Source organism: Juglans microcarpa x Juglans regia, chromosome 8D, assembly GCF_004785595.1.
Source record: "Juglans microcarpa x Juglans regia isolate MS1-56 chromosome 8D, Jm3101_v1.0, whole genome shotgun sequence".
Classification (NCBI taxonomy): domain Eukaryota; kingdom Viridiplantae; phylum Streptophyta; class Magnoliopsida; order Fagales; family Juglandaceae; genus Juglans; species Juglans microcarpa x Juglans regia.
Window position 1 is genome coordinate 25,245,698 of NC_054608.1, and position 21,065 is coordinate 25,266,762.

Consider the following 21,065-nt stretch of genomic DNA (forward strand, 5'->3'; position numbering starts at 1 on the left):
GCATACTAGGATGCATTGCATATTAACTGTCATGAACGAGAGTATATAACCTTGTGTCGGATGTCCTGACGCTCCAACTCTCTGTTACATCCCAAGTGGAGGTTTGGGGGTGTCACAAGAATTATGCATTAAATTATTTAGAAAAATTAATGATTTTATTAAAGGAGGTATGCATCAAAGATTTATGAAAATTCATGATTTTATGTGAGAGTTATGCATTAAAATATTTATAAAAAGCTATGCATGATTTTATGTGATGATTTATGCATTAAAATATTTATGAAAAATCATGATTTTATGTGAGGAAACATGTATCACGAAATTTTATTAAAGAATGCGATTTCATTTGAAATCTATGATATGAAACGATATGACAAGTATGCAAGTATGAATGATAAAATACATAACGGTCTATGTTATGATAAGAAAAATGTATCATATGTTATGGGCATATTGCATTGCCAGGTCATACATGTTGGTAGTGCACCCAATGTGTCTTCCTTATGTATGGATTCGACAACTTGCGGCCACGGGCGGAATTGGAATCTACTTAGATTCGCTAACCCTAACTCACGGCGTCAACATTGGGTATTGGCCTATGATAAGTGAAAGATAAGTTCATATTCATGTTATTTACGTATGTATTTATGAGTATGTATATTTTCAAGAAAACCCTATGTTTATTTTGTTTACAGTATGATTTGTTGTCTATTAAGTATTCAAGAAAATCCAGGTGATGACATTATGAGGATGAGACTGCAGGATAGGATTTGACCAGGGAGGTGAGACAGTGGTCTAGGTCATGTACAGAGAGCTTAAGTTATGATTTTTATGGCACAATTTTTGAGAAATTTTAATAAAAATGCTTCTGTACACTCTCTCTTATGATCTCAATATTTTTTTACAACGAATGACATTATTTATTATATAGAATCTTTGTATCTAGAGCTTCGTTAAGAAAATTAAATCCTTAGGTCAAGTTCAGTAGTAGCACACCGGTTTCCCGAAAGTTCTAAAACTGTCTTTATTGAGGAGCGAGGTGTTACAGTGGTATACTCCCTCTAGGTCTAAAGGATTGAATCCTAGGGTGCAAATAATTTCTCCAAGGTCATCGGACTTGGGGAACTTTTTCTCGAATTACTCGATATGAACTAGCAGGAAATTCCTTGTTGAGAGCTTATGCACGCTCGAGATTATAATCTCTCATCCATAAGATGTTATAATAGTCCCACGTAGACAGGTAGAGTTATCATCTTCTCCTAACTAAAAAAGAAAAATAAAAATAAAATAAACATAATACAACACGTCCAACTTGACTTGGGATATGAGATTGAGGTTCCAACCAATATGTTAGTCAATCAGCATAAGATTTAAAGGCTAAAAAGTAATTCTAGTATCACTAAGATTGGTTGAATTTATGGACTAGGAAATTAAGCATATCGATATAGATGTAAGGATTCAACATGTCATCTCTAGCATGCCAGTCCATATACTTTATGTTCTAAATGTTCCAAAGAAGGTAATAGACACTATTTCTAAATTTTTTCACCTCTAACTTTTCTTTTGAAGAGATGCTGCATGGAAGGGTAGAAGGAAGTTGGTGGTATAGAAAAAGCTTCCAAATCAGTAGAAGGGATGCATAGTCAGGGACCTAAATAAACTTTAAAAAAAAAACCCTTAATATGAAATCGGCCTGCCAGCTATTGCACAATCACTCTTTGGGCAGAATAATACCCGGCTAAGTATGTCAAAGTTCTTCACCCATTACTCCTTAAACCTTCCAAACAGACCTCAAGTTTGTGGAGGTCTATAGCTTCTCTTCTACTTGAGGTCATTCAAGGGACAAGGTGGCTGGTGAAAAGATGTAACATCGCTGTATGGTTTGACCACTGGAGAGGTACTTACAACTTAGTGGAGGAAGGGGTGGACCTTTCAAGTTAGGATTGAAATTGTGAGGTGTTAAGAAATGGAATATAGGATATGAAAATGCTAACTACGAGTATGGGAGGGGACTTAACTAATTAATGAGTTCTCATCGATGGTGTTAGGGACAAAATATACCAGATCCAAAATATACCAAGCCAGTCCACCGTAAAGCCATCATCAAGAGGAAAGAGAATGACAAGACAAGACAAGGCCTAGAACTGAAGTAGGAATAAAGTTAGATGGGGAAAGGTGAAAGTGACAAAAGAAGACAAGACAAGACCAACCACTCCCAAGACCTCAACAAAGCTGAGAGTTTTCCTACCCAAGACAAGGGGATTTTGGGCGGACATCATTAAACTTCTAGACGACCTTTGGAGGGCTCTCTGGAAAGCTTTTTCAACCTCAACCCAAGAAACTTCAAATTGGTTCTCTTCTCTAGGCAGGTTTTCAACTTCCATTATATTATGAGATACGAGAGATTGTACAAATCATTCATTATAATAGATTTTTCTTCCAAACACTCGGTAGAAGTAGGTTTATATATGCCAAACTACGTAAATATGTGTATTCTTCTTATTTACATTCTATTTATTATTTATTGTTATAGATGAACTCAAGTATGTTGTATCCACACAAGAGCAACTATCGAGCCACTATAGTGGGCCGAGATTGACTCTTTCCTCCTTTCTAGCCTATTATGCAAATTTTAATTTTAGCATCAAACAAATGGCATCACAGCTTCATGAAGGGGAGGATACCCTATTTGGACAGATCGAGATTTGGTGAATTCATGAACCGAAGTTGGAGTGGACAAATCAAAGTTGGAGTGGAGTGGAGCAGAAGGATATATATGGTATAAACATATCCCACAAAGGTATCAATATTACGTAGAAAGCCTTTTATTCAACCCTATCTTTTGACTCATGATGGGTTCAACAATTAAAAATTCCTTTGGCCTCCAAATGTGACTGCTGCTCAAGACCTATAATGGAGTCATTGGACCGTGTAGTGTACTCAGAGGAGTTGGTGGGGGGTGTTCAGAAATTCTTTGGTGAAAAACTTGGCATATGGGTGCAAAGACACATGGAAGGAACGGGTTAATAAATGGCTCTAAAAATGGTTTCTCAAGCAAGTAGGCATCATGCTTGGTATACTCGCTTGGTATACTCACACCCTCCAATGATCATCAGTTGGCACCTTGAATCTATATGCTTCAAGATAAAAATAATGATGCCTTAAATTGTCATAAACCGAATGGAGGAAGAGTTAAATTAAATGTAGACGGTTGTTGGCCAGTCTCAAAAGCTTAAACTGATGACAAGATGTAGTTTTTTATTATTTATTTTATATCTTAACACTCTCATTCATATGTGGGCTAAGTTCTCCCTTAATAAGAGACTTAACACGTGAAATATTTAATTAATTAAGTAAAATATAGAATTAAAATTTAAACTCAAGATCTCTATTCTATTACAAGTGATAATTTCATGGTTCTATGCATATGCTAAGTTTTTAGTATCAAGCCTTAAATGGATTTATGCATAAGTGATGTATCTTGTAGTACTCTAATAGCAGTCACCATCAAGCAGCAGCCTTTACTGAGAAAAAAGAAATGATGTTTGTTGTCCCATTATTCCAAAAGAACTTTTGATGTAATACATTTTTAAATGGTTGATATATGAAATGATTTAATTTATTATATTAATAAATATGATTAAATATGATAAAATTGAGGATAAATAATATTATTCTTCTAAAAGTATCGGCTTTTTCAAATAGTTTTTTTTTTATATTTATATTGAAGGATGGGGTTTTGAACTTCAGACCTCTATTTTAAAGACTGTAAATTTTGCCAATCAAACCACATATTTTTAACTTCTCAAATAAATACTTCAATAAATGAATACATCCATCTTTAATGTCAATCACTAGAGATAGTAAACATGTTGATAAGTGAAAGTAGATTCTATATTTTTTGGGGAAGATATTATAACTATTAATTTTAGGTTTTACGTTGAGGCATACATTGAATTAACTTGGAGTCAAATGGATTAATAACTAACGGTAGTTGCTGAATCAGTCTGAGTTTTAACCAGCTTCCAAATCATGACTACCTCGGTTTTAAATTTTTTATATTAACTCCCTAAGTATGCAAATGTTTGCAATTAAAACATTCCGTTCAAGTAAACTCTCTCTCTCTCGCTCTCTCTCTCTCTCTCTCTAAATATATCCACTTCTCTTCATCCAAAAACATAGTCGATCTGAGAGGTACTCCTCCCTCCCACTTCTCTCCCCTCCTCTCTCTCCTATGGCTTAGAAGCCATGGATGTAAGAGCACTAGCATTAGATTCATCAAATTCATCTTTAAATTTTGAAGAAAAGTACATATTTTTCATATATCTAAAACCTCTCTATCCATAACTTCATATTGGATTAGTCATTGGATTCATCAAAATAATAATATAATATTATTTTTTAATAATATTATTTTAATTTTTTTTTTCATATTTTGCAATCCTTTTTTATTGTTCATTATTTAAGATTTCCCTTTTTATTGAAAATCTGTCTAGGTAGCTATCACGCCTCCACAATACCAACTATACGGTAAGACAACAACATATATTGAGTAGATCCCCTTCTAAAAAAAAACCAAAAAACCAAACCTAATGAAATTAAGTGGGTATGCGAAAAGGTTCCCTTTTCCTGCTTTATTACAGTAAGACAACAACATATATTTAGTAGATGATGTGATAAATATATTCAATACACCATAGCTAGTTGCTCCAATTAATTGCACATGATACTTAGTATTTGTTTCAATCACTACAAGCTATGAACAAGCTGCTATCATACAAGATATGACCAAATAATTCATCCTCACATGAACTAGTACAGTGAGGTAAATATCATCAAGTAACATACAAGATATGAACAAGCTGCTATCATCACACAAAATGTTGTCATCAGCAATTCCAGTTACATAGCAAGTCAACAATTCCAGTTACACAGCAAGTCCAAAGGTACATATATAATTTCAGTCTATGGCAAACACAAAAAGACTACATATCAACTTCAAAATAAAAAAATTTAGATCTCATAGTGGCTGTCCAGCCACTAAAAGCTGGAAATCTAAAATCATATCCAATAGTTACACACCTCCATCAGGTGTGGATAGAGATTTCTCGGATGTACCTTCGGAACAATTTAAAGATTCCTCATAAATTTTCCTCTGAATATTTAGAAAGTAGGCTTGATGCATGGCATTCATGCCAGAAAGATCCTTGCTCATAATCTCCGCCTCAAACTTTCTCTTATCAAGTTCTAGTTGTGCACCTCTATTGTCATCTGCCTTCATCACCCATGATCTCCTCTCTGCCAAGAACAACCGTCTATCCTAGGTCATTTTTTCTAACGCCATGTTGAACTCAATATCACATGATTCTTGGACCTTCCACTTCCTCAAGTTATCTTTCTCATCTTTTTTTGCCTGGAGGCCTCTCAACGTTCTCCTCCACAACGTCGTCCGCAACTTCACTTGACTGCTTATTAGTTGGACGTTTATCATGTGGTTTGCTCATCGTATTCAGTGAAATCATTTGTTGCTACCATTTGGGTTAGTGTCTCAAAAGACACCAACAATGCTCCAGTGTGAAGTTCTCATTCTCCATCTCTTTGTACATTATTTTTGTCTTTTCAATCTGAAAAAGTGAAGGAATACTGTCAAAAAATAAATCTTAGATAAATAAATACATTATTAAAAGAAAATGGTACATACCTTGTCTTACTCGGTAGCACCACTTGGGTGCAATGACTCTATCTGCGCTAGAAATGCACAAAACTTGTTTGTGCATTTTTGGATCATGGACCAACGATTAATCAATGACCCTACCGAACGGTTCACAGTATTTGGTTTTTTATACTCGTGGTAAAACTCATAAATTTTGTCCATATTTGAGTGGATTTTTTATCAGTACCTCGTATGGCATCAATGCTAATGTTGAGCCAACCGGAGACAAGTTATCCTCCTCAACAGTGAAAGATGCACCTCTTTGAACTTTTTTTTCCGGAGGCCTCTTTTCACCATGAAGGGGGTTGTTTGGACAACATCATTAAAATGTTGCGTGTATGTTGGAGTGATATTACAACATTCTCCTCCACTTTGTAAAAGACTGGTGAAGAATGGATCATCCTCAAATGGAGTGTCCATCCTTGAAGAATCGTAATGTTTAAGTTGTCAGAAAATAGACAAGGCAGCACATACAAGGTAGAAAAATAGACAAGGCAGAAACTAGACAAGGCAGTACATATAAGGCAGAAAATAGACAAGGCAACACATACATTTTCCATAATTACTTTGATGACAATAATTACTCATGAGGAAAACTAATTTCAATAATTAAAAAGGAAAGCAAAGAAAAAACAGAAAAGGAAGAAAACTCTTGTGTGTAGTGAACTGAACTATAATACAGTCTAGGTAATTTCAGTAACCTGTAATACGCATAAAAGGTTGGTTGTATCGTGAACTATGATACAGTCTAGGTATTTTGGAAGAAAATTCTTTACTTTCAAAACACTTGTATCTTCTGACCATCCTGTGTAATTACTTTGATGACAATAATTACTCATGAGGAAAACTAATTTCAGTAACTAAAAAGGAAAGCAAAGAAAAAACAGAAAAGGAAGAAAACTCTTTAGTGTAGTGAACTAAACTATGATACAGTCTAAGTAATTTCAGTAACTTGTAATACGCATAAAAGGTTGGTTGTGTAGTATGGATATTAACAATGGCAGACTTGACCAGAAACAATAATTTCCCAGTACTCTACATGGCTTTTATTTCTACAGGGGAAAATACATAAATAGAACAAAGAGTGGAGCATTATGCAGCGTGCTATTGAAAGAAGTACGTGGCAGGGCCATGGAGGCTCATCACAAATTTAAGAGTTTGAAGCAGGCCCACCACAGATAAAGAGTTCAACCATAATGTAACAATATGTAACACTGAAGAATTGCTTCTAAAGATGTGGGTCTAAAAAATTACAGGTTAAAAATTACAGGTTCCATAAATCTTTCCTAACAAATAAATCATTCAAAGTTGTACTGAACTTGTGAAAATATTAACACCATCTTCACACTACACTACAAATCATACTTAAGAAGTGTTTTATATTTGACTCATATTTCTCCTATAGTGGCATTCAAGCCATCAATGTAATGCATATTACACTTGAGATGTTCCCATTATCATGTTTCAATCTAACTTCTGTGTACAATACATTACAGTCTGCAGATAAATTATCACACACTGAAGATGCAAATCTAGAAATATACCAACAATACAATATAGAAAGAAAAAAAAATACCCTTTTCCAAGTGGTTGCTTGACAATCCACAACACTGATGCGCCTGAGAAATATTTAGATCATCAAATAAGTGAAAAAAAGAGACTATCAGCGCCAAAATATCCAAAGTTAATAAAATATTTAAGTAAATGTATATCGGAAAATAGGCTCCATGCAAAAAAAATAAAAGTTCTAGACCAAAAAAGGGGCGGGGGATTTAATCCCAACATGAAAAAATATCCAAATTCTTGCAAGAGATTTGCAAGATGTACTCAACAACATGAAAAAAAGGAGTGGGGGATTTAACCCCAAACTACAATCATTTCTTCAAATGCACCTTAACTATCAAAACTCATAAAAAATTAGGATTTCAAGAGAAAAGAAAAGAGATGAACAGTAAATGAAAGAAGCTCGCGCAAACCTGAATGTGGTGCTGCTTTGTTTCTTTCGCACTCTGCTTGGGTGGACCTAAATCGTGAAGAGAAAGGAGGCACTGCGATTCGCGAAAACAAGAGAAAGAGAGATGGCGATTTACGAAAACGAGAGAAAGAGAGAGATGGCGATTTGCGAAAACGAGAGAAACAGAGAAGGGGCACTACTGTTCGCGAGAACGAAAATGGAGAGAAAAGACGCAGGGAGGAAAAAGGAGAGAGAGAAAGGAAAAGAAAAAAAGGCCGTTGCGGGATTAAAACACAAGAAAAAAAAAATACATTTTCTTGATGAATAGTAACACTTCAAATTTGAAGGATACTATGGATTTACTGTAGCTCACAACTTCCCATCTATCCCTTTGATGAATCCAATGCAGATGAATTTTGATCAAATTTATCAAATTTTACATTTGGCTAGGCTTTTAATGAAACCAATGTCAATGCTCTAAGGCTTTTGTATGTTTCTTCTTAATTTGGATGTAAAATAGCCGATCTATCGTATTCCAACCATCTCTGAGTTAAAAATGTGTGCATCACTACAAGAAAACTGTTTATTTACTGCTATTTATTTTTTGTCAAAATGAGTCTATTCTCGTCATAAATAGTCATTTTCGTCGTAAATAACTCGTCATGAATGATAATTTTTCTTGTAATATGCATGTTGGATTATTGGATTCCTAGGCTGCACTGTTGGAATTTTAAATAAAATTCGAAAAACACCAAAATCGCTTGTCAAACCCATGTAGAAATATAATAAATAGTGCATACCTGTAGCCATTTGATAAAAGAGCGCAGCGGTATGATCTTCCATATCAAATATTCACTCTAGTAAAAACTTACAATGATGGGATGTGTAAAGTAGAAAGTGAACCTGGAGTGGGAATCATGACCTTATATAACACCCAGAATTTCAGTTTTACCCATCATAAAATAATAGAATTATATAGGTCTTTAATGGGTATCTACACATGAATTGGGCCCGTACCACTTTATGCTCAAGATCTAACCAAAATAATGGGCTTCAAGAGATGTGTTGGCCTAGTTATATATGTCACTTTATTGATCATATTTATTGAGCCTTACAAACATTATCCAAACTTTATATTATGCAATTATACAATATGAAATTCTTAATCTTTGTAGGTCCATTAATTTAAATAATGCTAACATGGACAAGTGTGTCCCACACGTCGCCCACCGTCGGAGCTTCAAACACCACATGTGTCGCTCCATCATATTCCTGAGTCTCAGATCTTCAAGATCTGACAATCCACGCCCCTCCATAGCCAACGAGTGGGTTTTCACGACCCACGCACCAGTATAGACCTATGTGTTTCTTAGACGTCTAACAAAAGTTGTGATCAAGTCGAACCTCCATTCCCGCCTATCTTATTGCTTTTCCTAAAACTAAAAGTCGACTCTCCTCTCCAAGGTTGTGGAGTAGGAGATAGATACTTTCTTTAATTGTAATAAATGATGTAAGATTGGTGCAACCGCATCTACGGCAACCTCTCAAAACTGTAATGGAAACCTTTGGCACACTTCTTCAAGAACTGCCAACAAAGACAACTTTCATAGTTAGTTTTCTTTTGAATCATACTGTAGTCTATTGGCAAAGAAAATTTGGGACCTGGGCTATTCCATTGGACCATTAGTCCCAATCTACTCTTATTTTATGTTTTTTACACGTCTTTGATGGTTTAGCACCTAGGTTTGAAAGTTTTGGGATGAGTGTAGCTAGGGTCCCCAACCTCCACCTACTCTATTTTAGATAATTATAATGAAATCATTTGCTTAAAAAAAAAAAAAAAAACCCATTCTACTAAAAAAAAAAAATTGAGCATATGTGATGAATTATTTGTGACAAAAATAATTATTTATGATAAAAATAGACTAATTTTGATGAAAATAATTATTTTCACAAAAAATAACTGACTATAAATAAATAATTTTCTTATAATTAATCATTTTCTTTGCCACAAAACAATTCTAACCAAGTGGGAAAGTATACTGAATTTAAGATGAAAAATTATTGTGTAAAAAACTGACATGAAGAATCAAACAAAACAGCTAAAGGTGGTGCTTCTGAGACTTTTTGCAGCACTTAAATTCACGTTTCAAAATTTAAGAAATGGAAGAGAGCCAAAGAAAGAGGTACACGTTCTAAGGGAATATCAAAGACACCCATAATGTGACAAATGTCATGCATTTGTTTTTTTTTAGTTATGAGAGCCTGATAAGTTAAGAAAGAAACGTGTGCATGGGTGAGTTATTATTTGTTTTTGGGCTTTTGAGGAGTGAGTTTTGTTTGCAGGCTGTTGGATGTATTTGCCCCCATCTGTGCAATTATATATATATATATATATATATAAACAAGGAGTACTTAAAATACTCAAAATATTCACAATAAAATTCATATTTTTTATTATTCCACCTCATTGGTTTGGAGTTTATGCACCTACTGCATTTGTCAGGTTGTGACATTAATTAATTGTCAATACACTACTGCATTTGCTTGGTTATGCTTCTGAGATAAGAAGGATAAAGTCTTTTTCTTAATAAAAATTGCAATCCATCATTTAATCATCATTTTCTCATTATTCTTTCAAATAATTGATATATATATTATATATATCAATGAAAAAATATATATAACTTTTAAATAATTTAATGTTACTTCAAGAGATGAACTTTTACAAACAAAGAAGTGCAACTTTTGGAAAGAACTCCAAGATAATTTAAATAAATAATTTAAAAGTTATGATCATATTATTACACCACGCTTTTGAATCCAATGTCCATGGCGGCCCACTTTATCGATACTGACCGATTGTCCTTACGTGACTTGAACTCATGGTGTATTAGTCTTTGTTTTGATACCAATTGTTAAATATCCAACCATTAATCCAAAAATTCTAAGACTGCTGAATACCAATTTGGTTAAGTTTTTAACTCTCGAATCATAACAATCAAGTTGGATACTTTTACCCATTAATCTTTCATGGTGCTTTCGTCAAAGCTGTATCAATATAATCTGCCAAATTATTTGTTCTTCTGCTGTTGCCTTGGCTGCTATATATATAGGATTCTCCTAAAAAAAGTAGCAGTACTGAATCAGTGATTCCAAAGCCATATGATAAATCCCAAAAGTTGGCAATGCCTATATTCATCCCTATCTCTACAGACTGCAGTGAATAATGTCATTTTCTAATTCCCCATACATTTGAGGACTAAGGAAAGTTTTAAATTTTCCCTAGGCCACTGCAGTAAGGTGTACATCCAAGATACATACTAATCTTTATTTAATTTAAATATGTCATTGGTTTTGTAAATAAAAGAGCCCTGAACTTGCCATTATCAGGCGCCCCATCATCATTCTTAGGTCTGATTACTTTGTTTTTTTATTATCTTAGGGTTTCTCTCATTTTTTTTCCTATACAACAGCTTGATCTCTCTGTCATGGACATGATCAGCCTAGTGATCTCAGGAACCCCATCTGAACCTCAAAACGCATGTCAAAATCATGCCCCAACATCTCTTAGAATAGAAGGAATCCATGCCAATGAAGAAAAGGGAAGCATGGAGCTTCCAAAAAGAAGAAAAAGCAACGGAGGAAGGTACCTAGGGGTGAGACAAAGACCTTCAGGAAGATGGGTTGCTGAAATCAAGGACTCCTTGCAGAAACTGAGGCTGTGGTTAGGAACTTTTGACAGTGCAGAAGAGGCCGCCCTGGCTTATGACAGCGCCGCCAGGCTTTTAAGAGGAAAAAATGCAAAGACAAACTTCCCATGTCATCATGGAGTTGTGAGCACACATGAAGAAAGTTACAGCTCATTGGAAAAGAATCCAAGGCTTTTCTGGCTTCTTCAGCATGCAATCATGAAGAACCATGCAAGATCGATCATTTCAAGGGAAGATAATCAGATTCATGGTGATAAAGTTGATTCAAGCTCTTTTGATGCGCTTGTTGAAGAAACCATAGTTTGTTCATCATCAAGCTCTGAATCCGGAATCTGTGATATTTATGATCATCATGATAGAAACAAACTTTCTCAGCTCTCAGTTGGTAGTTCCAAGGTTTATTCTTCAGTTTTTGTTGCTCCATCTTTCAGTTCTGCTCGATGTCAAGTAGGAGAAGATCGAAAGGATTGCCAATTAAGAGGCTTAAGCAATGGAATATCTCATTCTCCATACAAATAGGCTGTCAAAGAATGGCGGCCAAGTGCCATGAAAAAAAATAATAATAATGAACAGTTCTCGTAAATATGCTTTCTATGTTGTTTTCGCATAGAGAATGTCCGCTTGAAGTGCAAATAGATGTGGGAGCCATGTAGCAATCAAAGGTGATCATCATATATAGTTTGTTAATGTAATTAAGCAAAACTTATTTTGGAGTACTCTCCATTGCTAATTGCTTCGACTTTACCTTCATGCTGATCTCTCAAGGTGGAAAACTGAACATGAGAAATCTAACTCCTTTTCTATGACTAGATTGGTAATTTCCCCACTGAAGTGTATGAACTATACATCTATCTATCATACATAGATCTTAACCCTTATGATTGTTCTAGGAGAAAGCACTACATTTAGAAATAAATTTTCGTATGTTTAGTAAGGACATGAAATTAAAAGCTGACTAGGTAAAAGAAACAACCAGGAGATTCTCGCAATATTGTTCACACGAGATCTATATTAATCTACTTCGGTACTGGACCACGTAACTCTGTATTGTTTAATTTTTGCTACTCCACAAGATAATATAATTACCACCAAGGAAGATGTAGAATCATCTTGTGTGGGGTAGTACGATCATCCTTATTCACAACCCAATCGGCGTTGGAAAATTCTTGCAAACTGATGTAGTTGGAATTATGAAAGGAGAGACCAAAGTGGCTTGTTTGCTTGATGTAGCACAAAACTCACTTAACAGCTTGCCAATGTTGTGTTTTGGGGGATTGCATAAACTGGGAGAGTTTATTAGCAATGAATGCACAAAACTCACTTAACAGCTTGTCCGTTTGGATATGGATCGGAGGTGCTTCCCATCTCATTTCATATCATTTAATTTCAACTAATAATCTCACTACTATTCACAAATCATCTCAACTCATCTTACTATCCAAACAGGCTCTAAGTGTGCTCTGATATAGTGTAGCTTCATAAAAGACATCCCCATCAAATAACAAACGTTACCAATTCGTTTGAAACCAGAATTGGCCAACACTAAAAAGATCAAGTATCACTTTGAAACCCAAATGATCAAGTAGTAGTCTGGTTGAGAGCCTAGAGAACTAAGCCAGGGAGCTTGTTTTAGGCCATCATATGCGATTTGTGAATTGGGACATTCAAGCCCGGCCCCATGTTTGGGTCATGAACACTTATTCACATAAATGACAATGCCAAGAAATCATTTTGCAACAAAATCAAAGAACGATAGATGGTTTAATAATTGGATTGTAAGTTTTGGAATATTCAATATATAGCTTGTTTATAAAAATATTTTTCCATCAAACGCGCCTTATAATGACAGGAAATTATCTCATCAAGATCTTATCCAAACTTAAGGAGAAGAAAGATAGACATATAAAGTGAGCCTTACAATATTTATTGCTTGTTTCATACTGCATAAAATACTTATATGGGCAGCAATAAATACTGTAAAGCTCACCTTATGTACCTATCACTCTCTCACTTGAGACCTGCAAGTTCTTATTCAAGAGAACCTTAATTCAAACCCATCAACTTTGTTTTTAAGCTTAGACACCCACTTGCATCTTATGACATTGGTGGTAGCAGTGGGTGGGATGAGAACCAATCTAGTTCTTCAACAATGTATCAAAGTCATGGCCATTGCTTGTTGGAAATTTGAATCTTTGATGGCCAAAGAATAACAAGTAGGTTCGGTTGCAAAAAGCTTACAGGTTGTAAATAGGGCGCATGAGGTAATGGATACTTGTGTAAGAATTGACTCAATCAAAAATGAAGTGAGAGCAATGAGAATCAACCAACCTTGTAAATGCTGGTTGAGACAATCACAGTTGCCAGTGATTGAGGCATCGCCAACTGTATTTGTAGTGACAATATGTTGCTAATATGGTGATGTGTACATATGAGGAACAAAACATATAAGGAGATGTTTCATAAAGCAAGTAGGACTCAACTACTAAAGTAATAACTCCAGCGAAGAGAAACGACCTCTATAAAAGGAGGGGCCACTACAAATGTAGAAATGAGATACATGATCTCTTGGATCGATATCTTCTCTATACTCTCTTGGGACTCTCTCTCTCTCTCTCTCTCTCTAGATTTCCATAAGGATAAAATTTTTCAACCTCTCATTAGCCTTATATTTTCTATTGTATTGAGAGCAACGTGAGGCTATGAGAAACTATAAAATCATTAAATATAATGGACTTCGCTCTCAATCACATGTAGAGATAGGCCTTTATGCCAAACCGTGTATTTATTCATGTTTCATATGTTTTATTTATTATTTAATTCATAAATGTGCATCTGAGCATCGTATCAATGTCAAAGCATCATCGTGGGCAATTCAACCATACTGTTGCTCTCTAGCTCCACTGAAAAATTGCATCAATCATTAGCGCCTTCTATGGGATTATCAATTTGTTGCTCTCCAAATAAAAGCTAGTTCTACATAAAGGAGGCACCATACTCAACGGATGATTATAGAGAGAGAGAAGGAATAGAATTCAAGATTTTAAAAAAAGAAAAAAAGAAAAGAAAAGAAGGAGCGAATCACACCAAAACATCTACGAAGATAATGCCTTGTCACTTTCTCAAAATACAACATGTTTATTTCTTATGATTTAAGTTTTAAAGTGGCAAACACACTGGAAAGACTAAAGTGGGAAACCTTTGCACTCTAAGTGCTTGCAAGGAAGGAATGCACTGCACACGCAAGCATTGCACGTCCATGCACATAGCGTGCAAGGGCGAGCAATCAAGGTTGTTCTGAGCACCAAGTATGGTTCATGGGTGAGCACTAAAGCTTGCCCTGAGCAACAAAGGCCTACGTTCCAGCACTAAAGCTCGCCTAAGCAACAAGCTTGATGGACACTTAGCCCGCTCAAGCTGGGAACATCACAGGGGAGAACTCAAGCTCGCCCTGACCACCCAACGTGGCTCATAGTGAGAATCAAGTATGGCTCATGGGCAAGCACTAAAGCATGCCCTGAGCAACAAGCATTGTGGGTACTCAACCTGCCCACATCACGGGTGAGCAATGAAACTAGCCCCGAGCAATAAGCATGGCGGGCACACGGCTTGCTAGTGCCTGGGGTATCAAGGGTGAGCACATAACCTCGCCTTGAGCAACCAGCGTGGTGGGTACTCAAACGCCCCTAAGTAAAAAGCTTGGTAGACACTTAACCCACTCGTGCATGGAGCACCATGGGCAAGCAATGAAGCTCATTCAAAGCATCAATCATGCCAGGTATCAGCCTGCTCACATCCTAAGCAAACATTTAAGCTCACCCAAAACAACAGCCCTAGTGAGTACTTAGCTCGCCCGTTCTGTGATATCACAGGTGAGCACTAAAACTCATCCTAAACAACTTAGCTTGCCAACGCATGGAGCACCAAGGGCAAGCAATAAAGCTAGCCCCGAGCAATGAGCATGGTAGGCACTCAGCCCGCTATCATCACAGGTGAGCAATGAAGCTCACCTAGAATAACAAGCATTGTGGCAACATCACTGGCAAGCACTAGGAGCATCACAGGCTCAACTTTAAGCTTGCAGCAGTAGCTAAGTGACCATGTTTGCTTCCCTCAAACTGCCATTTAAATTTTACTTATTCTAGGAAGTTTGGATTTTGGATGTTCTTTCCATAAAGCTCCTTAAATCTCTACAAAACTCCAAGAGAATGGGCAAAAGAGATCACGAAGATAGAAAAGTTTATAAATGGTGCACTCTGCTCACCAGTCTTAATCAACAACACTCAGGCACCTTAGACCCAACCATGAGCCCCAATACAAGCAGGAAAACAAAGATACGCAAGTGAAAAGTTTTCATCAATAAAAACTTATCAATGGTGAACAATCTTGATCAATAAAAGCCACTCAATGGTGAGCAATCCTTGTCAAGCAAAAATAATCAATGGAGAATGATCTCAATTCAGCACAAATCACTCAATAGCGAACAATCCATCAGGCAAAAATCACTCAATGGCGAGAAATCCCCGCCAATCAAAACTTTGAAGCAATGGCTATATGGCTCGGGTTTGCTTCTCCCAAACTTACTGTTTGAATTTTACTTCTACTACCAAATTTAGTTTTTGAGATTTTCCACATAAAAGTCCTCAGATCTTCATGAGCTGATCTCCGAGCCACACTTGAGCACTTCAAAATTTCCTCAAATGAATAAGAACACAAGCATCAGTGAGCAACCATTTTCCCAACTAGCCTCCGCAATTGAAATTGAACACTCAACAAACAAACCTTGAAGACCAAGCCACTTGGCTCAGGTTTGCAAGTCTCACACATGTGGTTTGATCAGTCTAGTTTTTGGTGAAAACGTCTCAAAAAAGTCAGGCCTTCCTAGAGTCAAACACTCAGGCCCCCAACTTTCGAGTCTAGCACTCGTGCACGACAATCGAGGTTAACACTCGTGCATGCGATAGGGGCTAACACTCACCCTTACCAATGAGCGATAGCAGTTAGTATTTGTACATGCGATTGAGACTAATGCTCGCCCCATCACTGAGATTAGCACACACGAGCCTGTCTTTCAAGGCCTCATAAACTTCAATAGAAAAAAAGAAAAAAAAAAAAAAAAAAAAAGGCATCTCCAACCGGACATTCGTCTCATATGTGACCCTTTTATCAATAGATTGAATATAGCTTGCTATCTCTGCTTCTTTAGGTTCTGATGAGGAATAAATAGCTTGAAAGTAATCCATGAAAGGTCTTGCTATATCTGACTCCTCAGTGACTATTTTGCCTTTTGTATCTTGGATCTTTTTAATAAAGTTCTTATTTCTTCTTTGTATGACACAAGTATGGAAGAACTGAGTGTTCCTATCTCCAAGTTTATACCAATGTCGTTTAGCCCTTTGCCTCCACTTTAAATTTTCTCTAAGTAACATCCCTAACTCCCTTTGATGCTTTTGTATTTCCTCTATATTATGTTTCCCTTCATTATCTTGTAATTGCCTTAACATCTCATATTTTTCTTTTATTCTCTTCTCTACATTTGAACAATGTTGTCTGCTCCAATTTCTTAATGTAGTACTTCAACTAGATAGCCTCTTTTGAAACCCTCTGAGCATATTCGTGTCTAGAGACCTCTTTTGCTATTCATTCTCCACAATTTTCTTGCATTCATCCTCAACACCTAAGCTGCATTCATTACTATAAAAATCCCTTTTGTTATACTTCTTACTATAAGAAAGTAATAAAATTCTATGGTCAGAACACCTTGCAACTAGGGTGTCTACTCTCACATTCATGACAGATTGATCCACCTTGAATTAACAACACCCCTATCCAACCTTTCCTTAGTGTATGTGCCATCTTTGTGACTATTACTCTAAGTAAATTTTGAACCATACCAACCCAAATCATGCAATTCTCCATCTTTCAATACTTTCCTAAAATTAACTACTTTCATTCTGAAGACTTCTCCCTATTTTTTATCCTGAGAAACAATCTCATTGAAGTAACCACACACCAACCTAGGTAATTTAATATTAGGTTTTAAAGAGTCTAATAAATCCCATGTTTGTTGCCATTTACATGCATCTTGGTGTCCATAAAATCCAATAAATGCCATGCTTCAAACTCTTCATCTGATTTTATTATTGCATTAATGTGACTTCGAGAATAAGAGTGAATTGATACCCCTACTTCCATTTTTCACAGCAAAGTTATACCACTACTAATACCACGAGGCTCCACCACAAAACAACCCTCAAACTTTAATTTTCTTTTCAAAATATCTCATCTACATGTTTTAATTTTAGTTTCCACAATGAAAACTAACTCAAGTTTCTCCTTCTTTACTAACCAGTGAAGATTTTGAACTGTTGAAGAGTTTTCAAATCTCCAACAGTTTCAACATAAAATTTTCATAGCTCTTGGTGACCGCCATTTGATCATCCTCACTGTACTTCTCCACTTAATTATCAGCCTTTCCTTTTTTATTAAGATCCCCCACTAAATCGTCTTCTTTATCATCAATTAAACCTCTCTCCTTGGGACATGTGTTCACATTGTGGGAACCATGACTTTGGACATCTGCCTAATGGTTTCTGTTGAAAAGGTGGATAAAACGACTGATTTGATATCACTCTAAAGATGGATTTTTAGTTAGAGTACTGCTTAGGCTTCCGCTAAACAGCGATCGTTAAGTGTGCCGTTTAGATAAAGTTTATTTTTTTATTTTTTTAGCATTTTTAAATATTTTTTAAAAATAAAAAAATATCACTTTTACAATGAATAATAAAAAAAATTAAATTAAATGGCCAAAATAAGAAAACATATTAATATTATTCTTTTAATTTTTGGACTCTATGAATGGTATTCTATTATTAGCAACACCAAATCCCACGTGGTGTTATGGTAATTTTGCCTATTTTGGCTTTGAAAACTGACAAGTGCACATGTTGCAATATAACATCGTGCACGGAGGTAAATAAGAAGAGCAGTGTTATATTTACGTATAATTGCACAATATTATACATATTGAATAACGATCTCATTTTATTAATTTTGTATTTTTAATATAAATTTTAAAATTTATAATTTTTTCAATTTCAATAACTGACACGTTAGTACATATTGTTATATGCATAAAATTTTAAATATAAAAATCATTTTTAAAATAAAAAAAATTGTGTTATTCATGCAATATTATATGTGCATGATTTTATGTTACAAGTTTATGCGTGTAGCAAGACTCTTTAAATAAATAAGTTAAGTTTTATTAGCCAAAATTAAAGAATAAACTATCTTATTTTATTTCTAAACATAATTTAAATACAAAATTTTCAAACTAATCATTACAATTTTTTCAAAATAATCATTAACAGTTTTCCAAAATTTTAAATAAATAAAAAAAACAATTCCAATTTTTTCAAATCTCCAACAAAAATAATATTATAAAACTATATTCTTACAATATTTTAATTTTATAATATTTTTTATTCAATTTTTTCTCTCTCATTTCTTAAAACTTAAAAAATGCTCAACTCAAACTATCTCACTACTATTCACAAATTATCTTACTATTATTCACAAAATTCTCATCTTATCTCACTCACCAAAGCAGCCCGCGCTACCACTTTTTTTAGGAAAATTATTTTATTGGATAAATATTCAAGATAAATAAAAATTAAAATAATAAAATTAAAAAAAAAAAAAAAGGGTAAGAAATGAGCCTGTCATAGCCTCACCTTCAAGATGATTTGTTTTCCGTTTTGCGATGTCTACTACAACAATGAATGTTTAAAACTGTAGTAAGAAGGGAACGTTGAATCTGATTGCTCTTAGTTGTTAGGAAGATGTCTATTCCATGCTAAGAACAACTTTAAGAATAGAAAATGTTATCTGAAATAATATAAAACTATTGAAAAAGAGTTTTGCTATATATATATGTCGATGTGTTAATATATTATTTATAGTAGGATCTATTATAACTTTTTTTTAATATTAAAAGAGATTAAAAATATATATATGGAAAAAAAAAACCTAGAAATGTACTAATTGAAAAAATATATCAAGAGCCATCATAAGTGGTTGTAGTGCTACCCTATAAATAAAGAGTAATGCTATGTACAAATCTTAAATAGATAAATTTTATAAAAAAAATTTGTAAAAAAATAGATCTCACTAATAAAAAATAATTTTTTAAACATATTTTTAAGTAAAGTATTTTTTTTACAAGAACTTGTATTAGATTAATCTATTTAAAGTTTGACCAAAACATTTCTCATATATAAATTCTCTTCAAATAAAAAAAAGGTGGTGCGTGAACCATATGCCCTCCTGACAGTGGCACATGACTCCTGCATCAAGAGTGGAAACGCAACGAAGTATGGAGTGGCCCATGGGTGAAAGGGTAGTACTATAGAGTAGTCGCTGTAATTATATACACATTGCATATTCTACGTGGCTGCATGCCCGACCAAGAAATCACTTTTTTTCCTCCTTCCTCACTTTCTCTCTCTCTCCTCTAGCCCGATTCTCCCTATGCCCAATTCTCCTCCAACCCAGCCAGGAGCCATCGTGCGACGCCCAGCCTCACCGCCACCACCGGCGACTCCCCTCACACTAGCGACCAAGCCAGCTACCACTGATCTCCTCCACGCGCAGCTCTCTCCCTCCCCTTCAGTAACCCAACCGAAATGGGTTTCACCCATTTCTTGTAACATCCCGTATTTTAGTGTATTTTTATTGAATAATTATTTTTATTAATTTAAAAATTTATTCTCTTGTTTTAAATATATCGGTTATTTTTAAATGTTTTATTTTATGATATTTAAATTGTAAAAAAAAAATTAATTTAGGATGTTTTCTTAATATTCATTATTATTATGCATTTAAATTGTTCTTCTTTTAAATTAATTGATTGTTGGATTAAATTATTTTATTTTCATTGTATCATTACGTTTAAATTATTTTAATTGACTTGCGGTTTTAAAATCTTTTCCGTTGGATCATTTTTATGACCCAAGATGTGAGGATTGGACCTCATTTCTTTCCCTCTATTTTTCTCTTTCCTCTTTCTTCTTTTCTTTTTTTTTTTCCTTTCTTTCTTTTTTTTCTTTCTTTCTTTGCCTTCTCCCGCGCGACATCACTCCCTCTCTCTCCCCGTGCGTTTTCGTCCCTCTCCCAGCCCGCCGCCGCCGCGCCTCCGTGGCCCTCACCGCTTAGCTCATTCGCTTCCCCACCGGCCGGCGATCACCTCCCTCCAATCTCAGCTCCTATCGCGCCGCCGTTAGCTTCCACGAACCGTCCAGAGCCGCGGCGTTCTCTTCGTTCGGGCGCCGCCATCGCGCCACCACCAGCCACCATCTCTTTACCACTTCATCATCGACCTCCTAGCAACCCAATGGACCCAACCCCAGCTCCGATCCGTCACCGGTGAAGCCTATCTATCTCCATTTTCGATTTGGACATATTTGGCCTAAAACCACCATTTGCGCCGTCACCCACGGCAAACCACCACCACCATTGGCTTCAACAACCTCTCTAAGCCCTACCCTATGAATTTCGGATCATAGTTTGTCTCCATTCAAAAATGGATATTTGAGACCCACGGCCACATTGCATTTTGCACTATTACGTTGTTGTGTCGCCACCTTTTGCACCTTCGTGATCATTCGAAAATTATAATATAGCATTG

General features: G+C 35.4%; 1 protein-coding gene across 1 annotated transcript; it reads left to right on the forward strand.

Annotated features, from left to right (window-relative positions):
• The first annotated feature begins 11,158 nt into the window (after nt 1–11,158).
• LOC121242345 (ethylene-responsive transcription factor ERN1-like) lies at nt 11,159–11,970 on the forward strand. Its single transcript, XM_041140221.1, has one exon. It carries the CDS (start codon nt 11,159–11,161, stop codon nt 11,897–11,899), a length of 741 nt encoding a protein of 246 aa, XP_040996155.1. The 3' UTR covers nt 11,900–11,970.
• Nucleotides 11,971–21,065: the final 9,095 nt, after the last annotated feature.

What these genes read in the sequence shown, in the direction of transcription:
- LOC121242345 (XM_041140221.1), top strand. Translation starts at nt 11,159, where the DNA reads ATGGACATGATCAGCCTAGTGATCTCAGGAACCCCATCTGAACCTCAA.